At 36.8% G+C, this 23,129-nt stretch overlaps 1 protein-coding gene across 6 annotated transcripts in view; it reads left to right on the top strand.

Annotated features, from left to right (window-relative positions):
• The first annotated feature begins 1,909 nt into the window (after positions 1-1,909).
• The window catches only part of LOC115440100 (unconventional myosin-IXa), a 32,137-nt gene continuing 10,917 nt past the window's right edge, over positions 1,910-23,129 (top strand). Inside the window, exons 1-21 of one of the 6 annotated variants that reach the window (XM_037436451.1) lie at positions 1,910-2,775; positions 4,757-4,900; positions 5,995-6,110; positions 7,173-8,086; positions 11,266-11,446; positions 12,498-12,637; positions 12,976-13,222; positions 13,574-13,709; positions 14,181-14,329; positions 14,526-14,633; positions 16,082-16,297; positions 17,069-17,263; positions 17,651-17,898; positions 18,266-18,437; positions 18,787-18,988; positions 19,428-19,513; positions 19,860-19,931; positions 20,059-20,169; positions 20,266-20,407; positions 21,166-21,290; positions 21,541-21,662. In XM_037436451.1, coding sequence (XP_037292348.1) covers positions 2,740-2,775; positions 4,757-4,900; positions 5,995-6,110; positions 7,173-8,086; positions 11,266-11,446; positions 12,498-12,637; positions 12,976-13,222; positions 13,574-13,709; positions 14,181-14,329; positions 14,526-14,633; positions 16,082-16,297; positions 17,069-17,263; positions 17,651-17,898; positions 18,266-18,437; positions 18,787-18,988; positions 19,428-19,513; positions 19,860-19,931; positions 20,059-20,169; positions 20,266-20,407; positions 21,166-21,290; positions 21,541-21,662 — 3,862 coding nt within the window. In that variant the 5' untranslated portion in view covers positions 1,910-2,739. Of the gene's footprint in view, positions 2,776-4,756; positions 4,901-5,994; positions 6,111-6,770; positions 7,098-7,172; positions 8,087-11,265; positions 11,447-12,497; positions 12,638-12,975; positions 13,223-13,573; positions 13,710-14,180; positions 14,330-14,525; positions 14,634-15,685; positions 15,734-16,081; positions 16,298-17,068; positions 17,264-17,650; positions 17,899-18,265; positions 18,438-18,786; positions 18,989-19,427; positions 19,517-19,859; positions 19,932-20,058; positions 20,170-20,265; positions 20,408-21,165; positions 21,291-21,540; positions 21,663-23,129 lie in introns of those variants that run through there. The other 5 variants (XM_037436450.1, XM_037436449.1, XM_037436452.1 and 2 more) reach the window with 5 other exon arrangements.

The following is a 23,129-nucleotide window of genomic DNA, read 5'->3' as shown; positions in this document are numbered from 1 at the left end:
AAAAAGCAGTGATTTTAAATACGTGCAGAATTTTCGGCATTCTTTAGGGCAGTCATGTCCCTAAAAAACCCATAATACATCGTCGAACTCTGACCCACCCAACCCTAATATTTAGCTTAAGCCCATGAATACTAGCACTTACCTATCTTACGGAACTATCAATGAAAATATAAAAATAAAATAATTTTATATAATAACACTAACCCTGCATTATACTTTTCCGCCCCCCGAGGCAATTCTTGTACGCTTGGTCTCCACACCAAAGGCACGCCCATGCATGGGGGCATATTTGTCGCGACCCTAGGCACACAGATCGTGTGTATATCTCATGGTTGCTAACTTCACAGTGAGGTCTATAAGGATTCGTGAACATTTCCCTTCCCTTTCCCTTCCAACCATCCTATTAACTCCTACTTCTTCCTCTTCTCTTCCTTCCCTTAATCCCCCCCCTTCTTCCTCCCGGCCCTAAGACCGTGTAACTGCAGGCTGTCAGCGAACCTTCAGCTGGCGCCTCCAGTGACCCCCGGTGAAAACCACGGCAGTTCCCAAAAAAAAACCCTGTATTATACCTATATACTCACCACTGCTGATAACGCGAGATCTCTACTACGGAGGGAGTTTTTTTTAGGGGGAAACCGCACAGGTTACAAGCCTTCCCCCTGCTAGCCAACGCACGACCCCAGTGTAGAGTGGGGAAGGAAATGGTCGAAGGAAGAGTAAGAGAAGAATAGGAACTTCTTAGGATGAGCGAAGGGGGCTCGCGGGCCTTTTTAGGCCTCAGTGTGTTCTGCAGCCAAGAGGTATACATGCTGCACTATGTGTCTTGGTCCGCGTTAAATGTCCTCCCTTTCGGTGTGAAGAACGAGCGCACAAAAGTTTTCTGCGGGTTGTACTGAGAGGGTTTAGGCCTTCCACTACACTGGCCTGGTGCGAGTTGGAAGACTTCACATACCATCGAAATTCGGATAAAGAATTCTCATGAAGGTTTACTCACTGTTTTTATGTTTTCCTTCACCGTTAAAGCAATTATAATTGATATATATATACAATATACACGTATCTTTAAAAAGTGAGTGTGTGTGCCTTGGATTAGAAACTATGGACTTTGCAGTTCGTTCTATATAAAACTAGGCTATCCTGAACTCAAATTTCAGTTGCGTACTTATATTATAATTCTTATTTTCGTGTAGGGCCGTAAGCAAAAGTGAATGTTAATAAAATGCTTCTTATTTCATATGTATTTTTTTTTATTTCTTAATAATGCATGATTATAATTTAGACAGGCCATACACGTTGCGACTCAACCAAATTAGCTTTTTTTAGAATTGTTGGTTTTCTTATTAGTTATAGTTGAATTGTATTTTTTTTATTCTAAGTTATATACTTAGAATTAAAAAAAAAATGATAACCCTAACTTTCAATGCGTAGGTTCGTTATTACCCTTGAGACTGTGTAGCCAAACGTTTCTAAAGTCTATCGTAACTACGAAAAAATATTTTGAATCTTGTAAAAAATATTTATTTTTACTGGTATATATTCAATCAATTAATACTTGAATATTTCTAGCATGAAATACTCGTAAAGTATAAAAAATGTGATTCTCTAATAAAAGCCATACAATAAGAGTTTATATGATTTGGATATTTTCATTTACCGTTAATTTAAAATTTATGATGACACATAGATAACTGCAATAATATTATGGACGTTTCAATTTGCAATACATTCCGTTACATGTTATTTTTTTTATATTTTATATGTTAGAAAGTTAACTGAACAGTTTTGTTCCTTAGTGTCTAAACAACAAAAAACCACAACAATCAAAGACAAAGGATCAAAAGTTTTATTCATTTGTCTATGATATAATACGACCAAGTTGAACAGTCTGCTACTTTTGCGCTTCTGTGTGTGTTTTTATAGCATTTTTATTTGATGATTCTCCCTTGATACACGATTCAAGTCGGACACAAATAAAAATGGTGGTTCAATAGATTAGATTTCTCTGAACACTTTGTTTATTAAAATAAGACTCGAACAGAAATAAGGGTGGATAATAATAAGAAAACATTTTTATTACTTTATTAAATAATAAAATACAACGAGTGCGATAACGTGGTGCGTCCGGGAGAGTTGTGTTTGACAAATAACAGGTTGTCGGAGACACCGATTTCGCTACAGTTTTGAGTTGAATGTGTTGTTTTTTAACTGTAATAAGTTGATACATTGTGGAGGATTTCAAAACGAGAAGTGAATGAAAAGTTTCTAGAATATTATGTTGAGTAATACGCAAAGTAAGCGATGTAAAGCTTAATTATAAGCTCTGCCTCTACCATCCAATCAGCATGTGACCCACATCTTAGATTTCTCTTCTTTGTGTTTCACTTGTAATTTGTCATTCAGAAACTAAGAAGCACAAAGCTACAGCATAGGATCGTTGGAACTGTTAAGCAAATCGAAGAGTGTGTGTAGTGGCATGATATTTCACAAAATTGTTACGGTTGACTACCTGCCAGTCTCTGTGGGGGTCAGGTGCAGATCATAGGAGCACTATATGCTGAACAATAATTGCTGATCATCTAAACACTGAAGAGTGCAATAGATAATCAGAACTCTTTACAAGTGAGGGCATAATGAATGCAACCATACATCTGAGGAGAAGTGTATATAAAAGTGTAACAAAATGAAGATAACACATGTTCATACCCAACAATGCATCAAGGAGTAGGGCAATGATGCAAGATGGCACATTCTGAGAATCAAAGACACATTGTGCAGGTGAGTACACAAGAGAAATATGTAAATAAATAGGAATGAGTAATAGCCAATGAATGTGCATGTCTTAAAAGCTTGAGATAAATTAGCCATTAGTGAAGTAAAGAATGCCACATACAAATTAAATATAAACTTAGTGTGTCAACTGTTTGTTGTTATGACATGTTGCTATCAACATAAAATTGTTACATTGTGCCAAATGATGTCTGTAAGTCTGACTTTTAATTAAATTAGGTTGATCTCATTATGATTATTTGAAACATAACTTTTGTGTATTCACTCTGACTGATAAGCTCATAAAAAACAACTAATCTGTGGAAGTATAACACATATTAATTTATTATTCAACTTGTCTTTTCTGTTTGAATTTTGTTATATTTTTTAAGTTAAGCTAACTACTAACAACTTGACATGTTATTTTGGCATCCCCCTATGCACTTTATTTGATTTTATCAAGAGAGTATATTAACTATTATTTTGAGAAAAACAACAATGAAAACTAAATGATTTAAGTGATTTCATTATGAGCATAAGTAAAAATTCACAAGTATAAAATACATACTATCACACATTTTTAAGGATAAGTAGAAATATTATTACATGAATCTAAAGCAGCTATGTTAATTCCATATAATTGAAGGCAAGTCTATAGTTATGAACTGGGCACAATTATGGGTTCCTGACTGATACTGACCTGGAAGATTTAATGTGATTATATTTCCCCAATATTTAATGTGTAAAATGTACTAAAAATATATCCTTGTTTGCCGAAGTGATGTAAATGTTTTAAGGTTCTCAGATAGTTGTTACTCCTGGGAGATATCTAAAGCTTTGAAGGGAAGTTCCTATGTATGGCCAATAAAAATCAAAGAAAATTAATTTATTAATGCTTTGACAGATCATTCATCATTTAAATTAGAAAACAACATTGACAAAGGAAAATAGCAGAAATAAATTGTGTTATATTGCAAAAATTTATGTCTATGCATATGAAATGAAAAAAAATAAACCCACCAAAAAGGATATCTTTCAGTGTTTATTATATTACGAAAAACACAAAAGAATGTCCATATGAAATAAGTTGTATTTATCAAAAGTGTTTAAACACAAATATATATCAACATTCTTATCAATTATGTCTAGCCAGTCTTTTACCAGTAATGTAAAGATAATATATCTTCATCAATATTATGATTATATATTTATTGTGATTCTGTAACTTTTGTTTTAATTCATAGTGTAATGCAACAGAAAACTCCTATGCATGCTATACTGAACAGGGACAGAAATAAGAAATCCCAAAAAGACTTATGATACACTAAGTATCTTTAGTTGTAAACCTTACTATCACAAAAAGCGGCATATTTATGCTATTATTAAGTAGTAATTAGTTATAATTGAATTAATCAAAATTTTGTCGAAAACACATCCTTGCCTATCAAAAACAAAGTCCCTTGCCATGTTTGTTTGTTTGAATGTGATAAATTTAAAAACTATCATATGGCTTTCAATGAAATATGCTATGAATACAATTTAAGTCCCTGGGAAGGACATAATTTCCTTTTTATGCCATGAAAATATAAGTTAAAACTCAAATCTCATTTTATTGTATTTTATTTCATATTTCTATTATAGAGAAGAGTATATTATAAGTTATAACTATACCTTATAACTGTATGTTGGTTACAAACAGGAAAATTCATTCATCCTATTGAATATTTCATTAATATTGACTTAAAATTCAATTATAACATGCTATAACAACAAGCAGAATTTAAATGAAATTTAGCACTAACAACTGTAGTAGTAGTACAAAATATTCAAATTTTAATAGAAAATACTTTACTTATTATGATTACTGCATACATTACATAGGCAACATTAAAGACATTATGAAATTATTAGTTTACAAGACCCATAAGTGACAGATTTAGTGAAAGTTTTACAAAGACTTCCCTAAGCTATAACTGTTTCCCCAATACAGGTATATGTGGGAGCACTCTCGCCCCACTATGAAGCCCTGTCTGTCGAAGCTTCTAAGCAGACAAGTTCAGAAGAAATAGTCACTTGCATCACAGAGAAACTCAGTTTGAACGATGGAACAGGAGGGCCGTACGAACTTGCCGAGGTATGTTTAGACTAAAGTTTACTACTAAACTACTGGACATAATAAGACTTCACAACATCTCATGTCTCAGGATGGCAAGCGCAGTGGAATACCAAACAATACTTTGTAATTTAATGTGTTGGATTGTTTATGAGCAGTCGTATCGCTTACCATCAGGAAAATGGCAAGCTCTTCCCGTCATTCAAATTACAGGATAATGTTAGTGAAGACTAACATCATCAGACAATGATACCAGCCAGTCAAGCAGGCCTATACAAGGTTAACTTTAACATGCGCTCTTAATAAAGTTCACACATTTGGATAGTAGTAAAAATACATACATTTTATGATTTCCTAAATATGTAGAGCTAAGGTCAACAAAGTAATTAAATCAATGAGGTAAAAAAATATTTCAGGAAGCAATCAAATGGTATGAGAAAAATTATATTATTATTTCTTTTTAAATTCTTGTCAACTCTGATGGGCGAGAGTGGTGATACATAATTTAAAATTAATCTTAACACAGTGCAAAAGTGATTATTCTTGCACATACTGACGAGTATGTCGCGAACAGATTTTTTCATTTGCAACTGGATGAGTCACCTTCGTTTTTTGTTAAGGCTAATTTGATATTTCCTTAAGTTAATTATAAAATAAGACTTCTATATGCTTCTGAACATAGGTTCTTAATAATTGTAATTTTTTTTATGTTTGGAGGTATTATTTATTACTCAAATATGTTAATATTTTGAAAATATTTAATGTAACATTATGTACACACTATCTCACTATAATGTATCATATTGAGCTTCTAAATATGTCATAAAGGAAACATTATAATTACTAATGTGCAATAAATTATATGACAACAAAAAAATATGTTTTTCCGTGTTATATACAATTCTATATGTATGAAACTAATATTAGAATCTATGCCGACCTATATTATATATACATAAAAAATATGTAATTCAACACGCTTCAATGATACGGCTAGTACTACTGTCAATGTAGGAAGTAAACCCACAACACTATTTCAATGCTAATGAATATTTATATCGTAATGACTGCGATAATTACGGTTACTATGTACACTAAACTTTACAAATATATAGGTGGTTGGAGACAGTGTCAGCGGCGAATGTAAGGAGAGGCGACTCGGTCCCAATGAGTCCCCCGTGGCTGTCATGCTTCTTTGGCCGATAAACAAATCCACTATCCAATACAACAGGTATGAATATTTGCATAAATATACTATCAACATCTAGGTTTAATTGTATCTTACTGTACAGATCAGCGATGGATACCTAAAAATAATAGGTAAGACACAGGCAGGAACCAACATTATCATATTATATTAGAATATACTATGGTTCTATGTTTATGGTGTTCATTAAATATTAATCAAATGGTTTATCATTAACTTATATCTAGAACACTATTAAATCATACATCAATGTAATAGTCTGTATTTCTTTCGACGATTGTATGAACAATACACAAGTAAAAAAACCTGCCGCCTTTAAGGTTTTTGCGTTGGTCGTTATTTTTTTCTAAGTAAACAGTAGTTGATAAAAGTTGAACCATGCTAAATCAGGTCTAGCCGTGTAATTATCTCATTCCAGTCATTATGTACTGCTGGAGATACCTTTAACCTTGTGTACACACCTGTGCCGCTGCGTCGCTCGCGCTGTATTTATCTACAAGCGCTGCAGCCGCACGCTCTTATACGTGTCCTGTCACCGCAATGCTATTTGCAAACTATTTCTACAATGTTCCGACGAAGCGATGATTCATTTTAATTGTCGCATGTCCAATGTTGTGTCCAATAATTATGGACATTTTGACATGTTGTATCCTTATAAGTTTACAAATGAACAAATGTAGTATTTATTTGGCGTGCGGCAGGATCGGTAGATTCTATGTAAATAGTAGTCTCGTTATCTGCAAGTGATCGTACATCGTGCATAGTTAAACAAAATTAGCACGTTGTTTACAATAAGTTGTTCAATATAGGGCTACAGCAGTGATTGAGGATAATGTACCAGCGCTGTGGCAATGAGTCATCACTCTTCCTGCCTCACTCGCGTGATAACGTCGTCTCCATCCTGCCAATCAAACTGAAACATTGCTGCGCGATTAAACATGGAAGCTAAAACTATAACGACGCGCGCAAACTTTTAATTAGCCACAATCATCTTATAAATATGACTCAAAAGTAAATTATTCTTAGATCTCTATTGGGTACAGTTTGAAATAATATTTTTTATTGACATCCGTGTTTGTTTTTCAGATTCTATCTCCGTGAAAAAATTCCAGACGAACCATGGATGGAGAACTTTTCCGTGGATCCGCAGCTGATCAAGGATTACTTCCAGCGGTTTCTGTATCAGCCGAAAGACCGGGAGTACCCCGACCTGTGTCAGCTGCCCGAGCTCAACGAGCAGACGCTGTTAGATAACTTGAGGGCGAGGTTCGCCGCCGGCTACATATACACATACGTCGGATCCATACTGATAGCTCTCAACCCGTTCAAGTTCTATCCGATTTACAACCCGAAGTATGTGAAACTTTATCAAAACAAACGGATCGGCTTGAGCCTCCCGCCGCATATATTTGCGGTGGCCGACGCGGCTTACCACTGCATGCTGCGAGAGAGGACTAACCAATGCATAGTGATTAGCGGCGAAAGCGGATCCGGCAAGACGGAGAGCACGAACTTCTTACTGCATCACTTGACGGCATTGAGTCAGAAAGGATCTCACGGCAGCGGAGTGGAGCAGACGATACTGAGCGCGGGACCCGTGCTCGAGGCGTTCGGCAACGCGAAGACAGCTCACAACAACAACTCCAGCAGGTTCGGCAAGTTCATACAAGTGAATTACAAAGAAAATGGAATGGTGCACGGTGCTGTGGTACAAAAATATCTACTCGAAAAGTCGCGAATTTGCAGTCAGGGACGTAACGAGAGGAACTATCATGTGTTTTACTATTTGTTGGCGGGTGCGTCGGAGCAGGAGAAGGAACAGTTGCATTTGCTCAGTGTGGACAAGTACAATTATCTGTCGAGGACTGGGTGTAGTGATGTGCCCGGCACCGACGAGCAGTACGAATTCTCGCGGCTGAAGCAGTCGATGGAGATGGTGGGCTTCACGCTGGACAAGCAGCGGAGGCTATTCGCGGTGCTCTCGGCGGTGCTGCTGTTGGGTGAGTCACCGCCAATCTTCAAACTATAAGTGGTTTATAAGTACACGTGGTTTATAAGTAAAGTGCCTATCCACTTATCGATAGATAAGTTTTAGGCACTAATTTATATGATAACGTAACATTATCATAGACACTTGTAATGACTAAAATTATGTACAGATAATGAAAAAGGCAATGCATTTCGCCTCAATTCGGTTTAAATCGTACATAGTAACAGAAAAAACACAATATTGCTCATTTAATATTCTGTTATTGTTTTCCTCTTGTTATATTTAAACTTGTTAATATTCCGTTATTAGGAGTTATTTTCCCTAAAGAGTTTACATTAGTAATTCTTTTGTGTCGGTTTCAATGATGGATTTACTGTAAAATATGCAATTGGGTGTGGTATGAATACATTCAATGATCCATAATACAGATCTTAGGTAGGATTCCATGCCTAGTCGTAAGTTACACAGGAAACTGATCATTGACTTAACTTGACACGAATACATAAAGGCCATACAAGTAATATTAATATGCACATAGAATATGTGATTAAATTTTTAAACTAAAGCAGAAAATATGTATTTTATTGCAAAAAAATATGTTACTAACATATTATAAACCAAGTATATTTAATATAGGTAGTTCTTCATATGTAGAATTCATGATAGTCTTAAAACTTTATCACACTTCACATGTATGCTGGTCTGGATACCAGCCTAATATTTATTTCTGCCATCGAACAGCACCGTGGGAGCATTCTTGTGTTCGAATTGAAGAAGATATTTTAGTGTAATTATTTAACATGACAAGGTTTTACATCTAATGTCTCACGATGGACCAGTATCACGCAATACTTTACAATTCAAAGTTCGGGTGGTATATGGGTAGTCGTTACGCGTACCATCGTCATCAGCTGTTTATAATAAAAACACATATAGGCTGTTAAAAAAAAAAACAATTTAAATCATAACCTTGTTTATTTCTCTTTGTTATTGCTATCAAACTTGACCCTTTTCCACGATATATTGTATCTAAATATTCATGCTTATATAACATTAATTTGTGCATTAGCATTGCAATTATCGTGAACCGGATGACGTTCATTATTGCATATAAACCTCTCCCGATGATTTGTATAATCTGCGGATATTATACCGCGCACATAAACGTACGTACCTATTGTCTCATCTACTTCAGTTTCTAAATAATCCAGTCAGTAGTTTTACTGGTGGTAGGTCTCTCATATATGAGAGTCCGCCGGGGTAGGTACCACCGCAATGTCTATTTCCGCCGCCAAGCAGCAGTGAGTAGTCACTGTTGTGTTCCGGTTTGAAGGACATTGTAGCCAGTGTAACTACTGGACATAATAAGTTTTAAACACTCATGTCTCAGGATGGCCAGCGGAGTAGAATACCTAAGAATATTTTGTAATTTAAGATATTGGATGGTGTTAGAAACACGGTCGTATCGCATACCATTAGGCGAACGGCAAGCTCCTCGCGTCATTGAATGCAATAAAAAAACAAAGTCAGATGAACGGCGATACAAAATCTCGAAAAAATGGCGCTGATCATTGTTAAATAATACATGTATTTAATTTTCGGTTATATGTAAGTCAATGATAAAGTTCAAATGTATCATGACTATACGCAGTTACTCGCGTACACAATCGAACTTACTACTTCTAGAATGCTCGATATATCAAGGGCTTTTCTCGTATTTAGAATATTTGGGAGATATCGCATTAACATCGTCGTTTGATTCGGCAACACTTACCGCCAACGCAACAAGCCCGTGCCAAGTCATACGAAAACAATTGAATTCGGGAGTACACAAACACGAGTAAATGAAACGTAAATTATTTAGTTGATAAGCCGTAAATTCATTTGATAGTTTTATATGTTTGTGGCACCAGACATCTCATTGGTCTAATCCATACACCAATCCACATTCAGAGCGTTTTGGACTCCAGCCCAAAATGTTCTGAGAATGTGCTACCCACACACGTGTTATTATAACTTGTAACCCAGGGTTGATAGAGTCATGCATTTAGATGAGTCCAGGTTCTTCCAAAAACTGTATAAACCGCGCATCTTAATACGTATTTATTTAGTCAATACATACTATCAAAGATTATTAAATGCGGAGTATGTTATGCTAGTTTTAAGGTCAGGCTGTAATTTTAAAATAAAAATAAAAATAGTTAATTTTTTCTCATCTACACTTCGGTTAACAGTATGTCGATGTCTCGGAACGAAGTAATATTTTTAAAAAATACATACATAGCTTCTATACACCTTATATACACCATACGTTTTTTAATTACAATTGAAAGACAAGATGAGCATACCGACGATACGATATGACCGCCCATAAACAGTAGCAACACTATACAGACCATTGATTGACCATTGACAGACTGCTGCTTGGTGGTCGAATAGACATTGTCTTGGTACTTACCTACACGGGCCCTTGTGTACGAGAGATCTACCACCAGCAAATATAGCGTAATAAATAAATAAGATCCATTGAGGGATTCCTATGGATAAAAGAAAAACTGATAGATGGCTACTATCTACACAGCAAGGCTTGTCTTATATGTGGTTAAATCATCCGTGAATCATATTTGGTGCAGTCCACATACATTTATGTATATTATAGGGAGAAGGAACAAATATAATATGTTTACCCATTTTTCATATCTTTATCATGTTAAGTAAAAATGACAGGTCTGAATAATGGCATTATTTTATAAGACCATACCATTTGTTTAAGTTAATCCTTACTTGAATGTGGCAAAATTGTTATAATAACGTTATGAATAAAACTATCTATAGGCCTGCTGTAAGCTGGCTGTCTGTCAGGAAAAAATATACATTTTATTTCAAGCTAAAAAAATACATATTTAATCAAGCTGTGTTTATTTTGTCACTTTTAAATGTGCTACAGTTACATGGTGAAACTATAGTTACTTTAACTGAACTACTAAAAACTGAATTATCATTTGTATCAGCTATTAGTTGGGAGTCTTGTATTCTATGCTCATGCCCTATTACATAGAACTTAGGATCTAATGTAACTGGTGATCTGTATGTCATACTACCTCTGGCCACCTTTGAAATGGGAATAAGGCGTGTTGGTTGTGTTGATGTATGTAAACGTAGTTATAAATGTATGTACGTACGTTGCAGGCAACGTGGAGTTCCAGCCGCAGCGCAAGTCGTACCACCACGACGAGGCGGTGGGCGTGCGCAACCCGGAGGTGGTGTCGCTGATCTCGTCGCTGCTGCGCGTGAAGCAGGAGACGCTGCTCGCCGCGCTCACGTCCAAGCGCGCGCGCGCCTCCGGCGAGACGCTCGTCATCAACTACAGGTCCCTGCGCACTACTCACCTGCACACCTTCTGCTCACTTTACACTACACATTTTCGTAAATTTTATTAGTTTTCCAACGTTTTTGCCATGTCCATTATTGGAATCAAATGTAACAGTACATTTAATAGAATGGTTTCATTAAATTTGTAACTGTAGTTCTTGACAATTGGCGTTTTTAGTTGTAAACGTCCTTATACTTAAGGTTAAAATGTTCTCTGTTCTCTCTAGTTCATTATTTTGTTTCCTGCTTTGCTATGGAGGAAATTAATATTTCCAAGTCTCTATCTTTCTATTTGATTCATTTCATTGTGGGATAAAGACAGATTAGTGTCTCTAAGACTTGCCGAGCTTCACCGCTCGGTGTAATAAAATGTGTGCCACTGCTGATACTGGCTTACAGGAATTGTAGGGGTGTAAGGGCGAAATAGTCTCTAACAATTTTCGCAAAAATAGATTATTGTCCAAAAACTTTCAGATGCATTTACACTAATATTGCCAATATTTAAATAATTCTATACGTTAATTTATTTCTTAATTTAGGATAATCGCATAAATATCGGTCTAGGTAAACGTCATCGTCTAGAACTGAAGTAATTGAGATAAATGGACATTTTAATGTTAATAAATCAACTGCAATTTAACAAGCTAACATCCTAGAATGTTTCTCGTATGATATAATTTGTGAGATGACACGCGACCACCAACGCAGCCATTTGCTATCTTTAAGATATTTCAATCTACCGTTTAAAATTTATTTACCAAAATTGTTTTGCAAAAACAGTAGCTTTTCTAAAAGATTCATTCATAGAAAACTATTAATTATAATGTTGTCTTCATTGTTTTTATTTTGATTTTTTTCTTCCCATACTGTGTCGTTATGTTACGATTCCTGATTAATTATTGACAATCAGCGCAATGACATACATAACGCTTTGACACAATATGCTTTTATCAATATTGCCTAAAACTCAGTGCCTGGAAATATTCCTTTTAATAAAAAATACTTTTTATCTTTAATAAATATTAACTATAATTCAATATTTAACGCAGGTTGCCAGAAGCGATAGCGACTCGGGACGCAATGGCGAAGTGCTTGTACGGTGCTCTGTTTGACTGGATAGTGATGCAGGTCAACCACGCGCTGCTCTCCAAGAAGGACACGCTCAGGGAACATCAGGGAAACAGTATCGGTCAGTATAATATCACTAATAAGATATGTTAAGAATCAAGATGTTCGATAGAATTATATCCGCCTGCCTCATGCCTACTATATTTACAATAACTGATTCCGGAATCCGATTTTCAGGAAATTTATTGTAGCTGGTTTTAAAAGTATAATTAGGTCACTATCAGAGTCGGATACAAGATTTGCAGATCGATATTCTTCTTATAATTCAATATGCTCGATATCATGTTTAGTTAAGTCACATTGCCTTATCATAATTACATAAACATTCATTAACATATATCACCTTCTAATAATCTAATTCTTCGACAAATTATCATCTGAACTATCGATATGCCCCAGGCGTTCTCGATATTTTCGGCTTCGAAGACTTCGGGCTGAGCAACAGCTTCGAGCAACTATGCATCAACTACGCGAACGAGCACCTGCAGTACTATTTCAACCAGCACGTGTTCAAATACGAGCAAGAGGAGTACAGACGTGAGGGGATTCGGTGGACGGATATCGGCTTCTCGGATAATACAGGATGTTTGCAACTTATCGAGGGGAAACTTAACGGGCTGCTGTCGCTACTGGACGATCAGTGCAAGTGAGTATGAGAAATATAGTTTATAATATACTTGTGTAGGTTGGGCTTTATTTGGAGGTAATTTAACTATGAAATTTTGAGTTTTTGTGTTCGAATAACTTTGATGATAATGTGTTCTACCCTTAAGTAATTATGTGGCACGCTGAGTCGTACTGGCAAATTATGTAAATTAAAATTACCTCACTATTCAAGTATTAATAATCTCCAACAGTTGACGATGTTTAAATCATCTATAATAGATGTAATAGACCAATGATTGAATTGATTAAACTATATTACTTGCAATAAAAAAGTATTCATAACAATATATCACCTCTGTAGAATAACATCTCAACTATATCTTTTTTCCAGTTTCCCCTGGGCGACAAACGAAACGCTATTACAGAAGTTCAACTCCGTGCACGAAAACAATCCTTTCTACGAGAAACCGCAAAGGCGGGAACCGGCCTTCGTCGTACGACACTACGCCGGCAGGGTCAAGTATCAGGTATGCTCTGCTTAGATATAAATAGAACTCATTGGTATTATTTAAAAGGAAAATATTATTGATTAAAATTATTTTATATTATACGGATTTCAATAGGAATTCCGTGACAACATTTCATTAAGAACTGAAACATTCGGATGCGGATTTTGTAAAATCTGTATCTAAAGTAAACCATTGTCTACAATGTTACGGCAAGCCCCTAAGCGATCTCACAAACGTTTTCAATAAACGATCCCAATCTCAATCTTCAAGCTGATCCCGAGAATGAAACTATCAAAATAACTCATTTGTAAGCTTGTAAAAAACGACTTTGTTCATATTGATCCATTTGTGAGGTACATCGAAGCAAGCGATTGGGACCTTTTATTGAAAATGACGGTTGGACTGCCTGACGACACAGGCATGCCTAGTGTGGGACTAGACAAAGCATTTTTATGAATAACCTTTGTTAATAAACTTATAAATCTGTAGGTGACGGCCATGCGTGAGAAGAACTTAGATCTAATGCGGCAGGACATAGTAAGCGTGCTGAAGAACTCGTCGCTCGCGTTCGTGCGGGAGCTGGTGGGCGTGGACCCCGTCGCAGTGTTCCGGTGGGCGATCGTACGCGCGTTTTTCAGGTAAAACACATTTTATTATAATTTAATACATACCCACGCCTTTTATCCTCGAAGGGGTAAGCAGAGGCGGAGCGAATGCTCTAAATTTTCGCCGTGTGTTATTTACTTTAATTAAACTTAGTTATTGTATTCACAAGTTACTCAGTGTAGTACTAGTGAGTGGTGTACCAGATGAGTAACTGTGCGGTGTGTGCAGGGGGTACTTCGCGTTCATGGAGGCGGGGCGGCGCCACCGCGTGCAGCGCGCCGACGGGGCGCGGCACCCGCGCGCCTCCATACACGCGCACAACGACAACATCATCAGGTCAGCCACGCACGCGCACACACACCACTACATACATACATACATACATTACCTGCAATAGACAGCGCTGAGGCACGGACTTACTGTCATGAATTAATATCAGCCACTGTGTCTCCGGCATGTCATTTTATTAATGATCAATTAATTATACTTTATACCGAACGCATGGGTTCACGAGGTAGTTTAGCCAGTGTGAATATACTTTCAGAATAAATGTTTAAACATTGTCTCAAACGCAACTGACCTATAAAGATAACAATCTGCACCATACGATCGATTTAAACGCGACATATCAAATTGTTTTCTCTCTTTTCCCAATTAGCGCTTACTTATTAGTTGAAATCAAATGAATAATCGCTATCTATTGCAGGTAACCTTTGTGTCCAATATTGTAATATTATGATTAACTTAGCATGAACATACTTCCCCGACAAACTCACAGATGAACATGTCAAAATTCCAATGTTCGATAGTCGTTTCGCCGCAAGTGCTAACTCCACAAGTGCTAGAATTGTATTAACAAACAATTGAAAGTCGTTAATGTGCTATTGTGTTAATTTCACACGTCTTTATATGAATGTAAGCGATTTGTGTATTAGCATTCCACGCTATGTTTTCTTACAGCTCGTTCATAATGTATGATAATTAACTTACGTGTAACAGAATCCGTGTGTTCTGACTTGATACAATTAGTTGCGGTTTGTTAAATGTTACGTAAACATTTATTGCGGCCGCATTCTTCCGTCTTATTACCTTTTTTATGAAGCTTATTCTTGTAATATAAAACTGTAACACAATAAATGCATGTGCAAATAAACAATTAATATTTTTCACAAATAATATCACCTATCAAATAATTTTATTTTGAGTCTAATAATTGCATTTTAATAATATATCCGACAAGTCGATACAAATATCTTGTTCACTCGCCAATACGTTTACGAGCACTTGCGGCGAAATCACGACGAATTGATAATGTTCCCGTACACACAATCTATAGAAGCTTACGCCGGCAAGTGAAGTGACGTAATGAAATGTGTCTTGTTGCTCAGCCAACTGGTGACAGTATCGTCAATCAATCTCGCAATCAACCGCATTGCGTAAGTCACCGTGTTTACGGCATGCTTACTGTATGTTTATGTGCACCCAAAGCATGGACTTCGATGTTTAGTCATTCTTATCACCCTTATGTTGCGTCTGTATGGGATTTGATTAGAATTTCCTTAAACATTTGTCTGTAATCAATGTGCGTCTGCAGCCTTAACGTAGCCCTCGACCTTCAGACTTATCTGAACCAGTCACTAATAAGTTAGTCTTCAGGGCCGTGACCAGCATTCGGAACTCGCTCGCGAACGCATGCGTATCACCCTTACATTATAATATCATTTGGTTTATCGTTTTTGTTTTTGTTGTATTAATTTTGTAATTCCACCCCCGTGCGAACCAAGAACACCACACAGAGCGGCGAGTAAAGTCCGCGACACGGCCGCGCGTCCCGCCAACGATACTAGAGGGAAAGAGACGGGCGGCTTGGCGCGCGTCGGCGGGAAAGGGACAAAGCATTACAGGCTCGCCGAGACGCGCACGCGCCGCGCCGACCGCGACCGCGACGAGCGCGCCCTGCACGACGCCGACGTGCTGCAGCGCGCCGAGCAGATCGTCATGTACGCGCCTCACTCACCTCGCGAGCTCTCATCCGCTCTCATCGAACAACCTGTCGCCACTACACATATTCTATTCGCATGTATTGACTTCAAGCGCTTGTTTTTCCGAAAAAAATTAAATGGCGAATAAAATTCATGTTGCGGTAAAGGTTTTGTTCGATGAATCAGCGTGTTTCGGTTGGGGTCACTTCTTTCGGCTATATCGGTGATGGACTTGGGTTTTCCTGCCTTGCTACTGCTGTTTTACGTTCTCACTGCAGCTGTGTTATTTTATTATTTAGCCACTGGTGTTAATTTTATTGCACACATAGCCGTATCGTATTTATATTTGTACATAGTATACTAGTTTTAGAGCTTTGAATTTCTGGAATAGATATCCGCTTTAGCTGTAATATATTGCAAATTTGGCAAAGTAAAAAATTTTTATACTGGCACAACACAAATGTTTAAATACAACAAGACTATTAGCATCTTAAAATGGAAAACTAAAGCATGTTATTTTTAAAGCACACCATGCAGCATTTAGGTGGCCGGTGGACAAAAGCTACTCTTTAAGATATCATAGTTATACTTCTACATTATACTTAGGATTGCCGTATATGTAGTAGAATTTATTTATAAAACAATTGACACAATCAATCGATGAACAGGCTGATCGATCCGTGCAACAAAAATCGATACATGCAACATAAAGTTCATACACTATGATGTCTTAAAGTATTGTTTCTTATTAAACATTGCCTTACAATAAACACAATACAATTTTCACAGGAAAAACAAATCGTTCAGGCCTCGTGAGCGAGCGAAAAAAGGCCTTAAGAACTTACAAAGTGTAAAGACGTTAGCGGGGAGGATCGCGGTGCCCACCGGCAAACGGAAGCAGCCGATGACTGTCGCCGCGCAGTTCCAGCACTCGCTCGCCGCGCTCATGGAGACTCTCAATCAAGCGAATCCGTTCTTTATCAGGTATATAATATTGTTCAAAGTGCTGTGAATAACATTAATAAGGAATTATAAGGCGCTGTTCACACAATATGGCAATAACTTGCCTGTGCCGTAAAATATGAATACCTAACCTGCCCTTTAACTAGTTCTTATAGCCTGGTCATTCTGTCTTGAAAGCCCCATTTTAGCTTTTTCGTTAGAAGGGTAATGGTCAGTCCAAAAAATATGTTCCAAATTTTACCGGAACACAGCGAGGTTTTTTATTATCCTGGTCAGGCTATAATTATTTTTGACGCTTCTTTACATTTGTATTTGTTGATGTAATTACTGCGTAGACATACGCTGTATCCATATAATGTAACTAATAAATATATTTATTCTAACTTTAAAAAAAAAACTTCGTTCCAGATGTATAAAATCAAACAGCGAAAAAGTGCCGCACGCTTTCGACGACGAGACGGTGCAAAGACAGCTGCGGTACACCGGCATGTTGGAAACCGTCCGGATCAGACAGGCCGGGTACAACGTGCGGCTCACGTACGAAGAGTTCATACAAGTGTACAGGATACTGTTGCCCAAGGGGTTGTTGAGCTCGCAGACCGACGTGCGGCACTTCCTGGCCACGTTGAACTTGGACAGGGATAACTATCAGCTTGGTAAGTGGATAACGGTTACCAGCTTTTGATAAGGGTAGACGTTTTATCGCTTTATTTTCTTATATATATTTTTCATATTACCTTTTATTGTTCGAAAAATTACTAACGAGTAACATTGCGTCCATCAATGGTCGCCAGAATTATGACTGGCTATTTCACTGTCTGGACAAACAGCTGTGTAGTGTGCCGTACCGTGTAAAGAAAATTAATGCAGACTTCAATTTCCATCAATCTACTACCCCATTACTGATAGTCTTTGCATACGCCTGCATAGTTTTATCTTCGGATTTTAAATGACATTTAACGTCAGAAGCGAGACAAACAATATTCAACTACTAAATATCGACATGATATCTGTTGTGTTTAGGCATGACGAAGATCTTCATGCGCGAGAGTGAGCAGACGAACCTGGAATACCGTCTGCATCAGCAGATCATGGCGTCCATCATCACCATCCAGCGCTGGTTCCGCGCGGTGCTGGAGCGGCGTCGGTTCCTCGCGCTGAGACGTGCCTCCATCGTGCTCCAGTACTACTGCAGGTATGTTACGTCATCAACAGTGTTGTATCGAGGCTAAAGTCGATAAAATATACCATCACGTAGTGCTTTATTTAACAACGACAAAATGATTAATTTATATTTGAGCAAAACTGTCAAAATCGATTCAAGTACGCTCTAAAATTTGTAGGGTCTTTGTTGAAAAAATATGCAATGTGGATAAATAGACCTAGAGATGTAACTAAGTGGAGTACATTATATGAGCCTGAGTCCAGTTGTATATATGAATTAAATTATTTCGTCTTAAACTATGTTTTGAGACTATTTTTCATAAATAATAATGCAAATTGTCAATGGTTTATAATTCATGCGATTTATGAAACTTAACCAGGCAATGGTTGACGGCACGTCACGAAGCGGCGACGAAGGTACAATCTTGGTTACGAGGCTCAAAAATCAGACGATGGTACTTGCGGTTCTGTAAGGGCATCGTAGTATTCCAAGCGGCCTCTCGCGGCTTCCTGCTGAGGAAAACCTTGCCAGCATTGAGGAAACGACTCCCACCGCCAAAGGAGATAAAGGAGAATTCGGAGGTATTTATATATGTAACGCATGAACGTTATGCAATGCTGTTTGATGTAGTGAATGGATAGCGCTCTGTGATGAATGTTCAGTCACTGTACTCACCATCCAGTTACGTGATGCATTTTTACTCCCGAAAAGAGCCGAGTATAACGACTGTTGTAATACTACAAAAATTTAACCATTCAATATTATGTTCAACAATGTATCAAGTGTAAATCAAAGTACACATTTACTTATAATTATTTGTTGTCAATCTTCAACAACTAAGCAATATTTGTAAGTTTTGAACGGTCGTTATAATTTCGCCATTGGAAGGAACATGAACAAATGAAACTGTCATAATGTATATAAACACTTCTAACTAGTGAAAGTGACGCGTGCCCACTAACTATAACAAATCACACACGATTGTATATACAATGTCGTGGTTGGTGTCTGTGTTGACAGCATGACGGTAAAGCGGCCGCCGTGTCGAACGCCGAATACAAGCGAGAGTCTTACAATAAGAAATACAAGACTGATATCGATAAACAGTTGTGAGTATCGAAAACAATTCTATCGCATGTGTGTATAATATGTTCTATGCATTCCACATTATTTTCTCATTACGTTTTGTCTACAGAGCAACGCCTTTTTTATATGCCAAGTTTACATTTATATAATAAAAGATTGGTATCGATATATTCAATCCATATTGATAGTAATGGTTGTTTATTATGCTTTATATAATATTTTTTAAACAAAAAATTTAGTTTTGAACATTAATTTGAAATATCCGAAATTATTTATACAAAACAATGATATTTTTTATTATTCTAGTATCCTTCATAAAAGATTTATTAATATCAGCCTATACGAATAGTAAATTTAACATTTTAGAGACATGATATTACAACTGGATGCAGAGAAGACGAGATTACTGCGGGCAACGCAGTCTCTACCCATACAAAGGTGATAATTTTTATATGGATAATAAATATTAACATACGTAATATTGTGTGTAATCGTAATTTCGTTTATATTTCTTCTACTTGTTGATTGTTATTTTAGGTAATCAATTTTTTATATCTTTTTATAGCTTGGAGAAAAACCGAGATATCGTGTCGATAGCGGAAGTTCCAAGCATACCTCCAGTGCGGCAAGTACCAAGAAGACAATTGGTCGAGAACGATTCAAAGGATTTTGAAAGGTATTGTGATATTCTGAAGTTCATTTAATATTGATAATTAAAATTGTATAATCGAAAAAATTAAAGGCTATAAATCGATTTTTTTTTTTGTTATAGAATTGTGGAGGTAGAAAACAAAGCACCCACGGGCGACAAATGGAGGTACACACAAGTGTCTCTACCAAATAAGATCACACCCGAAGATCTGGCGAACGAAATGCTTTGGCTCAGGATAGACCAAAACTTCATGGCGAAACAGGTATGCCGTATATAGCTATGGTTTCACATACTCTTGAACTCGCTCTTCAAAGTTCTTTTAAACTTTCCCTCACGGTGCTTGTTCGCTATCGGTCTCGCGGTAATATTTAGCCTTAGATGGAGTTTACCACCCCTTATATTATACACTATATTATAGAGATTAACCCCCTTATTCATAGACGTTTGTTATCTAACGACCGAGTAAGGCTGTGATAACAAGTCTGTTTCTCAGTGCTGACGCCATGGCAGTCTTCGCAGTGCGTAGACGTAGGGCCGATATGATTGGCTAATATTGAAATACAACAATAATAACCAATCACAATGGCCCTATGTCTATTTCTCAGTGCCGTTGGGCACTGAGAAACAGGCTTGTTATCACAGCTTTACTCCGTCCTTAGATAAAAAACGTTTATGAATAAGGGGGTAAGTTTATGTCGAATAAGAATTAAAATTATATATAACCAGTGTAATCGAATCGTTTTGTATTTAAAAAAAACATTCAATAACCGCCACATTTATCGTTTTTATTTATAACTAGCGACCCGCCCCGGCTTCGCACGGGTGCAATTCTGACTATTAATTGAATGTTATTATTATACATATAAACCTTCCTCTTGAATCACTCTATCTATTAAAAAAAAACCGCATCAAAATCTGTTGCGTAGTTTTAAAGATTTAAGCTCACATAGGGACAGAGAAAGCGACTTTGTTTTATACTATGTAGAGATAATAGACGTCTAATACCATATTTCTTTTTAGAAGAAAGAAAAGGAGTTATACGAAATGGTGGAATCTATGACAAGTAGTAGTGAAGAATACTTACGGCAGATCGGCAACTGGTCCACGGCGGAGTCCGACAGCAGTAGTCGGAGTAGCTTGTTGAGGTACACTCTTTGTAATATTGTGAATACTCTAAGGTTAAGAAGCCTAGACTTGCGATTGAATATGCATGTCGACAATCAACTATCGATGGTACTTCTTTATACATCCAGGGCATAGTCATGGAGCCCGATAGTAAATTAAATGGCGTCCAGGGAAAAAGTATTGCTCGTCTTTCAAATTATATCGATATGTCGTAACGCTACGTGTTTGTGTACATAACTGTTATTATATCGATACGGTGCGTGTGCGCAGACGCGGGTCGTCCCTGGTGGCGCCGGTGTACCAGCGCAGCCTGTCGAGCAGCACGCTGTCGCCGACGGGCAGCGCGGCGCCCGCGCCCGCGCCCAGCGCCGCGCCCGCCGCCACGCCCATCCGTACGTACTTACACCACTTATTACAACTGCACTTGACCTGGTGAGGAATCTCATTTGCGAAGATGTGACTAATTATAATTTATTTGTATGTGTCTGAAGTGAGCAGCATTGTTGTGCAGGCATTTTCGCGATGGATCTAAAAAACTATTAAGATCGTTTATGAAAGTCGGGGCGGCAGGAAATAAATCCTTATATTGAAAAACAATATTGACCTTACGGCGCGCTTTTATTTTTACTAGGCTACGTAGTTATATCGGTAACAGAAATTAATATAAACACACTCTCTAACTACAAGGTATACGTAATGTTATCGAAATTGTCATATATAACAAAAGAGTTGTAAAGTTATATAGAACAGACAGACATTGGGAAGATTGTCATACAAAAATTTTACATTTATGCGATAGTTACTCAATCTAGCATGAAATAGCAAAACGGCAATATAAAAAACTTACTTAATATTATATCCATATCGTGATTTGGGTATCCTATGTCCGGTCTATAAACAACTATACTTTTTAATGTTTTATATATAACACACGAATAACAATAACACGTAACACAACTTCACAGGGCAAACACGCGTTGGTCGCGATTGCGCGCTCACCAAACAATTCAAATTAATTTGCTATATAATGCAAGATTTGTGCTCCGAATTATTTAAACTAATGAAGTAATCTGTTGGTATACGTGACAATTGTGAGAAGGTTGTTATTAACTCGAGGGTTGTTTTGCAATTAATTACGCTTTCACTAATGTAAACCAATCTCGAACTCATTAGCAACAATAGCCTGTTATTTTCGTTGTAATGTCGAGACCATTTTGCAAGTAGATAACGGTTTAATATTCCTTAATTAGTTGGGAAGTAAACAACATTCCCAGTAAATATTATTACGAGAGATTTGTGTTTTCATTCGTGTTTCGTGTCCTTTCGAGGCATAATGTCTCTGCTGTCCAGTATAATTTATAAAGGACAGAGTGAAGAGAGTTTGGTTTGTTTTGTCGGAATCACCATAGTGTTAGCTGTGATGGGTTATGTTCAAGTGTGTTTGAAGTTGTTTTTTTATTATTGCGGTGAGTGGAATTGACTACAAAATCTTTCAACATGCATAATATCCTCGCAAATAACTACATGTATTTATACTCTTTATCTTGTTTACAATTTATTTGCATAATTATTGCTTTTAGTTTTAAAAATTACTACATTGTAAGATTAATTGAATAAATGAACTGATAATAAAATAAATGTGTACTCCCTCATGAGGTTTGAAGTAAATTGTAAATATCTGTTTATGTAAGTTACTTCAAAGTAACACCAAAGTGTTTATTTTTCATAAATATAATATTTTCAATTACTGTTTTATGTGTATAGTTTTAGGATAGAAAGGTGCATGTTTGCGGAAAATTATTTAGCAAACATATTCACTACAAGAACTATATACGAGTATTGATAATGATTCCGGTAGC

The sequence above is a fragment of the Manduca sexta genome, chromosome 8 (genome assembly GCF_014839805.1).
Source record: "Manduca sexta isolate Smith_Timp_Sample1 chromosome 8, JHU_Msex_v1.0, whole genome shotgun sequence".
In the NCBI taxonomy this organism is placed as follows: Eukaryota; Metazoa; Arthropoda; class Insecta; order Lepidoptera; family Sphingidae; genus Manduca; species Manduca sexta.
The sequence above is the reverse complement of the archived record's forward strand: the minus strand, read 5'-3'. Positions and strand labels throughout refer to the sequence as shown.